The following is an 8,740-nucleotide window of genomic DNA, read 5'->3' as shown; positions in this document are numbered from 1 at the left end:
CAACATTTTTAACCTCAAAATAGTTGATGAATTTTAGTATTTGGGCACTAGAATTGCTCTTAGGCGATTGGTAAAACAGGACTTCCAATTTGTCATCAATCATGCACTGGAAAAGTTAAATGCTTGGAGTGTTAAATCTCTCTCTATGGCGGGAAGGATGATTCTAGTTAAGTCTTATCTTCTCTCTTTATCTACTTTTATCTCTCCTCATTCTCTGATTCCCAAGAAAATTCTACAAGAACTTGATTGCATTTGTAGAAGCTTTATTTGGGATCATGATGTGAAGACCAATGGTTTACACTATGTTGCCTGGGATGAGCTCTGCCTTCCTAGAACTCTCGATGGCCTTGGATTAATTTATGCTGTTAAGCAAGTTGGTCCTCTCAGAGCTCGGGTTGCCTGGAGATTCCTACAAAACTCATCATCTTTGCTTCATCAGTGCTTAATTGCCAAATACGGTCCGGATTCCTGGAATGACAAACCGAAGGGTGGCCAGTCTGCAGCTAAAACTATTATCTTAAATGGAACTTCTTTTCTTATACCTATTGTTAAATGGAGGATTGGCAACGGCATTAGCATTAATGTCATGAATGACATTTGGATGCTTGACAAGTGTTTCAACAAGTGGCCAACACTTGCTGATTGTGACAATCTTGAGAATATGAAGCTAAACAATTTTATTCTTGATAATGGCAGCTGGAACTTATTGGAACTTAATCAGTACTTTGATAGCAGTTTAACCCAACTTATAATCAAAAACTGTAAAATTCATATTGGCACTGAAGACCGTATGGAATTGCTTTATCAACATTCTGGGAAATCAATTTCTTCATTGGCCTATGCGGAATCAATCAAATCTATTATTCCTGTTGATGAGTTTGATTACTTTGCTTGGATCCGAAAATTGCATCTCAACCCGAGAGTTGAGCTCTTTTGGTGGAGGTTGGGTAAGTTTTCCATACCCACTAATGAGTTCTTAATATATAGAAGAATCGGTAATAATGGCTTGTGTTCTAAAGGGTGCTCTGAAATTGAAAACAGTGCACATATTGTGGTTCATTGTAAATATCTCAAAGACATTATTCATATGCTGAGAACTTGGGGAATCAACATTCCCACTTTCAGCTCATTGCCGGATTGCCTCCATAATCTAAGACGTTTAGCACACAGCAGCCTTGATATTGTCAAGATTTATTGCACCACTATCTATTACTTTTGGATCTGCAGAAACAAACTTAAACACAGTGGTCAGCTACTCCCAAATTCGGTGACTGCATCAAATGTGCTCTTTACTGCCATAAAAAGGAATTCAATGCCGGTCAACTGGGATGTCTCTCTCCTTAGAGAGTTTAAAACTATATGGCATCCCCCACCTCCGGATTGGATTAAGATCAACGTGGATGCTTCATTGCTTGATTCAAATTTGGCTAGTATTGGAGGCATTGTTCGAGATTGTTTGGGAAAGCCGCTCCTTGCTTTAGGTAAAAATTATATACATTGGGACATCAACCAGCTCGAGCTTAAAGCCATCTACTCAATCAAAGATTATGTTGCTGATTAGATGTTTAAATGTAAAGGGTTAATAATTGAGGGAGATAACTACAATGTTATCAAGTTCCTTAATGATTCCATGAGGGAACCCAAGCTCAATAGCCGGATTTCCAAGAACATCACATTCCTTTTTGAGTTCAATAAGTTAATTTTTTTACATACTACTAGGGACTGTAACAAGGTGGCCGATCTATGTGCCAATAAGCTAATTTTATTTTAAGCAATTTTTAGACTTTTCTTTTGTGACGACTTTCAAACTGCTTTTTTAAAGCAGTTTTTTAATAAATTTTTTTTAATTTTTGTATTTTAAAACTACTTTAAAAAATAGTAAGAAAGCAGTCCCAAACAAAACCTAGATAAATTTTTATCACTTCAATATTTCATTTTTTTTTTTTTTACTTCCAATATTTCATTGTTTTGTTGTTTTGCTCACTCTAACTCAAGATATTTGCTCTGCTGCTTGCACTGATGCAGCTGAGGCAGCTGGAGGAAAAAGTGAGGCCCCAAGAGAGCTGTTTCTCCGGAGACCTTAGGGCTAGGAACAAGCCCCAAACTTCCACCATGGAAGACGCTCACGTAAAGCACACGCTCATGGACCGCCTCCGGTTGCTCGAGACAAAAATCCGCCAGGTTCCTGACAATAAACATGTAGTTAATTAGCTAAATAAAAATGTACAGAACATCAAAATAAAAAATAAAATTTTGCTTAGTATTTAATGCACATATTTTAAACAGTCTTGAAAATCATTAAGAGCATCTGATAAAACTTTCAGAGCTGTATTACATCATTTTGTCCTGAGATAACAAACTGCTTCTAAACAGACGCTTACTGGTTCTCAGCTAAGCAACGAACTGCACAAAGGAAGCGACACCAGCTACAGAGTCATTTCATCTCCAGCTGAGAAACTGATGCTGAAAATATCCAGTAATAGTAGCAGAAGAATGGTGAGAGGAAAGCCATGGAGATCTAGTGCAGAGAACGTTGAGAAGCAGATGTCAAAAAAGGTGTGCTGTACAGCGATGCTGGAAAGAGCTCTCAGATGGATGAGATCGAGCATTTTTTGTACTGGTGATGAACACTGTTGTCTGAATTCTTCAGTATCTGATGACTGTGAAGCAGAAGGAATCCATGCAGGCTGCTATCACTGAGGATATGGAAAATAAAGTAGATCACCTAATTATAACATGTGAAGACGGTTGTTTTTTTTTTTTTTCTGCCTTAGCTTGACCTTTTTCTTCCTCGCTTTATTACAACGGTATTCTTTGTTTAGCCTATCCGGTCTGTTTAATGTTGGATCAAGTTTATCATATATTATTTTGATCTCTTAGGATGCAAGAAGCAAGAAGTTAGCAGAACTGGTGAAAGTGAAATGTTCGAGATACATGGTAGGAATAAATTAAATGTTCAACAAGCTTCACTTCTATTAACATATGAAGATAAATTTTTTTATCTATTTAATATAAATTTCTTCACTACCGAAACTACGTTCTAGTTCCTATCATGCACCATCTATATAATAAATTCAAGCTAGCCACCTTTCACATCTAAGCTCTATGTAAGGAGATTTTATTTTCAAATGCTATATGCATCTCTTAAAAAAAAATAGATTTTATTCCATTGTGTTAAGGCAATATGACAACCACAAGCTAATAAAATAAGATAGAGAGGAAGGGGAGAGAAGCTTATGCTTTAAGCCATAGTAAAGTGTAGCTTTTGAAATAGAGTAGAGAGGAGAGGAAAAAACTCGTAGTCGATATAAGAAGATGGTAATAATAGCTATTTCTTCTCAATATTCAGCTATCTTCTCACAATAGGTGGCAATCATTCACATGGAAAAAGTACGTGGTTTTTCAATTATTACTTTGTACATACTAGAAAAAAAAGACCTTTGGTGTACTTGTCATTTAAAGTTTAGTAGAATATTTAATCTCTGTGTGGCTGCATATGCAGGTGAATATATATCATTAAATCACATAAATTTATGTCTTATGATTTTGATATGTGATGTGTTCATTCTTTGCCTTCATTCAATTTATCTCAATATATTATCTATATGTTAAGAATTGGTATCAAATGTTTCAATTGAGCTACACAAGAAATTGAGCAACAGATGATGAAAAGATCATGATCGATAAATTTGATGTCCAAGATTTCGGCTATTGAAAAATACAAATAGGAAGTTTTCTTTATCAAAGAAAGCTTCATTAGCCATTGAATGGATTAATAATTTTTACACTTTATCAGGATGAGTTAAAGTTGATGGGTATACTAGCATTGGGAGTTATTCTACTTTCATTGATCATGAATGCCACATTCAACATTCTCAATGAAAATATCACAACATGTCTAATAAAGGCATTATCAAAAATATATGAGAAGCCTTTTGATGTTAATAAGGTACATCTTATGTGTAAAAGTTTCAATCTCAATATATTTGATGCACTACTAAAATTAGGGGATAACCGCAATGTTAAATAGGAGCAGTTTTAAAACCACTGCTATATATTAACTATCGCAGTGGTTTAAACAGCTACAATTACAACTCAAAAAATACAGTATTTTTGCAGCACTTATTACCAGCAGTTTTTACTTATGATAAAAATCAATATATTTTTTCTATTCCAGCCCTAGCCGAACATTCTTTAGCGCTTCATCTTCACCCTAGGAATATCGGAGCCCGCCTTCAAAGCCTGGCTTCGCGACTCCGGTTCTCCTCGTTGCCCACCTTTTATGCCTGCTTTCATTTCTCGAAACCTCTACCGCTGAAAAACACGGCTGCCGCCATCACTGGGGTAATATCCCCCATCTTCTTCTTTCTCCGAACCCTATCTTACCTTTTCACTATTAACCTATTCGCTAAGCTAACGCTGGATGACTTCACTGGTGAGATGCCATCTTGGACGCTACAGTTCGTCGGGGATGTTGGATCCTACTCTTGGCCCAGCGTGCCCTCCCAGGCTATGGTTCTCCATGCTGGAGTTGTTCTTCTTTTTGCCCGTTAAACAATAAATCAGCAATGGAAAAAGGATCAGACAAATTTATTTGTGTGGAGTTAGTTAATTTTTCTTCAAATCAAATTTCCCAACTTTTTTTATTCTCTTTCAGCTTTTTCTTCAGTGATGGTATATTTTAAAAAAAGGCTTCGTTGTGATAGAAATTCCTTTAACTTACTGTGATAATTCCACCTTTGTTTAGTGAAAAGTAGTCTGATTAAGGAATGATGAGATGGAATGGTATTTTTAGTGACAACCGAATGTAGCGAAGTGCATTATTGTAGTTAATTTTGATCCTGTAACAAACAATGGCTCAAGTGGCTCCCGTTTTCCTAAAATACTTCACTTATCACAAGTTATTTGTTTCAAAATGCTTCCTTCTAGGATAGAAGTTGAATTATATAGAATGGCAAAACATTTCCAACTATTTTCATATTCAAATTGTGATTGTTAACCCACCCATTGAGCCTATTTATTTAATAAGAGATTCTCTGAATGACTATAATTAATGAATAATGACAACTATTTGGTGTCTTAATGGCAAATTAGAAAGATTTTTTAAAAAAAATTTGAAAATGTGACCATCATCATGATTTGCTGAGAAGATTATTTGGTTCGAAGCACACATTCACTTCCTGTTGCGTGTTAGAAAATACGCGACGGTAGAGTTTGTAAATTTGCGTCCGAGCGTTGCACGTAAGTTAAACACACAAATAGAAAAGAGAAGTGAACACCAAGAGTTTTTACGTGGAAAACCCAAAAAGGGAAAAAAACCACGGGGCCTTGCCCAGTTGCAAAATTCCACTAGTGTTTTCGTAGATTACAAATGACGGATTTCGTCCCACAAGTTGAGATAATCCAAGTACAATTTGTTTCTTCCACGAAATTTACAAAATTCTGCGAATTCCTGGCGTTTCCTGAAAATTCAGCAGAGTTCCGGCGTCTTCAGGCTGCAGGAAGGCTCCAGCGGCGGTGGTCGAGGAGGTCAGGAATCTCCTTTTCCCCTTTCTCCTTCTCCTTCTCTCCTTCTTCTCTCTCTTCACTTGAGTCCCTTTGGTGTAGAATGAGGGCTCTATTTATAGTTTTTCTGGAGTGGCACAGCCCGTAAAATAGCGTCGAAGATCAGGGGCGAATTGGAGTGTTTTGAATGGACGCCGATATTGAATCCTTTGATTATGCACCATTCGTTGGGCATTTGAAAAGCCTTAATGATGTCGGAATTTGGCATCTTGGCTCGTGGATTCGTCCTCATTGAGCCATCGATTCGATAACTCGTTGAAAATCAGAGACCGTTTGGTAAACTCAAAATTGTGGTTGAACCTTCCAACAGCGCTTTGAGCCCTTGATTCGGACTCATTGGGCTCGGATTGGGTTGATCTTGGTGTCGTTGGGTTCGTATTTCCAAGACGCTCAGTTTGAATATAAGCTCGCTGAAATTAAAGTTCATATGCTCCCGAAATTAATTTTTGAAGTTTCCAACTACTTTTGCTCGAGATTCGTGCCGACCAAGATAATTTTGAGATAACGTATCAGTTGCCCCCCTATTTTCGGACATTAAAGCTCCAGGAGTCCGAAAATATGCGTTACCAACTTTTAAAGAATTTTCCAGAGCGAGTCGGAATTATTCTTGCATGTGGGGGCCTCGAATGGTCCTGAGAGTGTCGAAATTGAGTCCGGGACGTCGAAAAACGTGTCCGGGGACCCCAAAAACGTCGAATTTGGACTTGTCGGGCGAGAAAACGGACCCGAAACGGCTAGGCGGGCCAAAACCGGCCGGACCCGGCCGCAGGCACCGCCGCCACCGTCGCCGGCGACCGTGCGCGCCTGCGGCCGAACCGCGCACCCGCTCCGACGGCGTGGTCGAGGAGGTGAGGAATCTCCTTTTCCCCTTTCTCCTTCTCCTTCTCTTCTTCTTCTCCCTCTTCACTTGAGTCTTCTTGGTGTAGAATGAGGGCTCTATTTATAGTTTTTCTGGAGTGGCATAGCCCATAAATAGGCGTGAGATCAGGGGCGAATTGGGAGTGTTTTGAATGGACGGCCGATATTGAATCCTTTGATAATGCACCGTTCGTTGGGCATTTGAAGGCCTAAATGATGTCGGAATTTGGCGATCTTGGGCTCGTTGGATTTGTCTCGTCGAGCCGTTCGATTCGAGTATAAGCTCGTTAAAATCGGAGACCGTTTGGTAACTCAAATTGTGGGTTGAACCTTCCAACAGCGTTTTGAGCCCTTGATTCAAACTCATTTGGGATCGGATTGGGTTGATCGTGGTGTCGTTGGGTTCATATTTCTGAGACGCTCAGTTTGACTGTAAGCTCGCTGAAATCGGAGTTCATATGCTCCCGAAGTTAATTTTTGAAGTTTCCAACTAGCTTTTGCCTCGAGATTCGTGCCCGACCTAGATAATTTTGAGATAACGTATCACTTCCAAAATTATGGAGTTTTCCTTTTGGCATCACTCATTTTCTAGTTGGTTTGAGAATTTCAGAGAAGCAATTCATAAAGTTTCTTTTTAATGAAATATGAAGTGCAAGAAAATCATGCTCTGATTATTCGTTATTTGTTCATATGAGAAAAAAGATTCTGCAAGCTTAAATCTTCTGAATAACAACTAGGATTTAACAAATTTGATCTTCAGAACTCACAGTTAGGCATATGTTTTTCTTTGAGATTTTGGTTGCTACCTAAAATTTTCTAGTATGAAGCTTGCTGGAATATCAATACTGCACAAATTTACTTGTCAAGGTCTATATTTTAAGTTTCATTGAACATGGTTTCTTCTGTGCAATGTATTTGGATCTTATCTACTGCATTTCTAGTGCTCTTGTAGCTGTCTATTCTCTGTTTTTCTACGGAACAATGATTTTGGAGATTGTTATAAATGATGTTGATTCTATCACTATTAATTGTAATAATCATGGCTGTTATGGGTGGCTAAAAAAAAGTGAAAGAGCAGTTTTTGTCTACCTATGGAAATAAAAAAATGCAAGGAGATCCTGTTGCAATATTGATAGAATAACTACTACCTTTGGAAAAATTTAAAGAGCAGTTTTTTTCAAAAATTATGTGGATTTGTATTGCTCCCTTGAAAGGTCATTTTGCATAACTACTACCTGTGAATTTTTGGTATCAACTTATTCCACACTTTATTATGCATTATCTGATTTGTTGTTCTATGATTTTTTTATAATTGGTTAGCTATAATTTTTGCTGCTAATTTTATTATGAAATCGAACATGCTACATGCTGCTGGTTTTGTCATCAAGTTATCATGTTGTACTATGTGTTTTATTTCTAGATTTTTAGCTTGTCTTTATTTATGTATTTTTCTACATCATGCTTATTTTCTAAAATTTTCAAGTTTTAGTTGATGAAAATTTCATGAACTAATGAGATGGTTCATTCTTCAGGTTGAAGAGAAGAAGCTATAGTTGGGAAGAAGATAAAGAAGGAGAAGATGAAGATAGTGAAGATCACACTCTATTTGAAGAACAATTGCATCATTGGGTTGAACAAGAGGGATAGGTAGATAGCATTCTTCCTCAGTCAAGAGAACAAAGTACTCCAGTTTCATAGCCAAGACATGATGAAATTCAACATCTGCACTTTCCAAAGCTAATATATGCATATTTCTGATTTCTGGTATACAACAATAACTTAACAAGATGAATTGGAAAGGGATTTGTGCTCATAAATTCTATTGATCGTATATGCTTGCTCTATTCCCATTTTTTCATCTTTGTTTATTGATTGTTTTGTTTGGAAACATCATGGCACATAACAACTACAGTTTAAATAACATAATTACTAAACCATTAAATAACACAATTAATTTATATTTGTATAGTATTTTATTGATATTTATAATTTGATCATAAAATTTATTTTTTTTGGCATTATACTTTTTTTATTTATTATACCCTTTTGCAGCGGTTTTAATACTTGCTAAAAAGCCCTGCTAAAGCCAACCTATAGCAGCACTCATAAAACCGGTGCTAAAGCCTTTCCAGTGAAAGAAAATACAATGGATATGTAGCAGTTTCTAAACTGATGCAAATAAATTAGTATGTGTTTAAACGACTGCCGTAGGTCCAAAAAACTGTTGCGAAAGCCTAATTTATTAGTAGTGATGAAGCCTTTGTTATTGGACACATCAACAAATTCAACTTCATTACAAGTTATTTGAGCTCCTTGA

General features: G+C 37.0%; 1 protein-coding gene across 4 annotated transcripts in view; it reads left to right on the top strand.

Annotated features, from left to right (window-relative positions):
- LOC110101642 overlaps window positions 1–8,254 on the top strand; it is a 14,677-nt gene extending 6,423 nt beyond the window's left edge. The window contains exons 2-5 of one of the 4 annotated variants that reach the window (XR_003701726.1): window positions 2,026–2,181; window positions 2,392–2,716; window positions 2,881–2,937; window positions 7,956–8,254. Coding sequence is in view for 3 of the 4 variants with exons in the window: in XM_020829629.2 (XP_020685288.1) it covers window positions 2,026–2,181; window positions 2,392–2,700 (465 nt within the window). In the remaining variant the exon portion in view is untranslated. The other 3 variants (XM_020829629.2, XM_028697596.1, XM_020829626.2) reach the window with 3 other exon arrangements.
- Window positions 8,255–8,740: the final 486 nt, after the last annotated feature.

This window comes from Dendrobium catenatum, unplaced genomic scaffold (assembly GCF_001605985.2).
Source record: "Dendrobium catenatum unplaced genomic scaffold, ASM160598v2 fragScaff_scaffold_976, whole genome shotgun sequence".
Classification (NCBI taxonomy): domain Eukaryota; kingdom Viridiplantae; phylum Streptophyta; class Magnoliopsida; order Asparagales; family Orchidaceae; genus Dendrobium; species Dendrobium catenatum.
The sequence above is the reverse complement of the archived record's forward strand: the minus strand, read 5'-3'. Positions and strand labels throughout refer to the sequence as shown.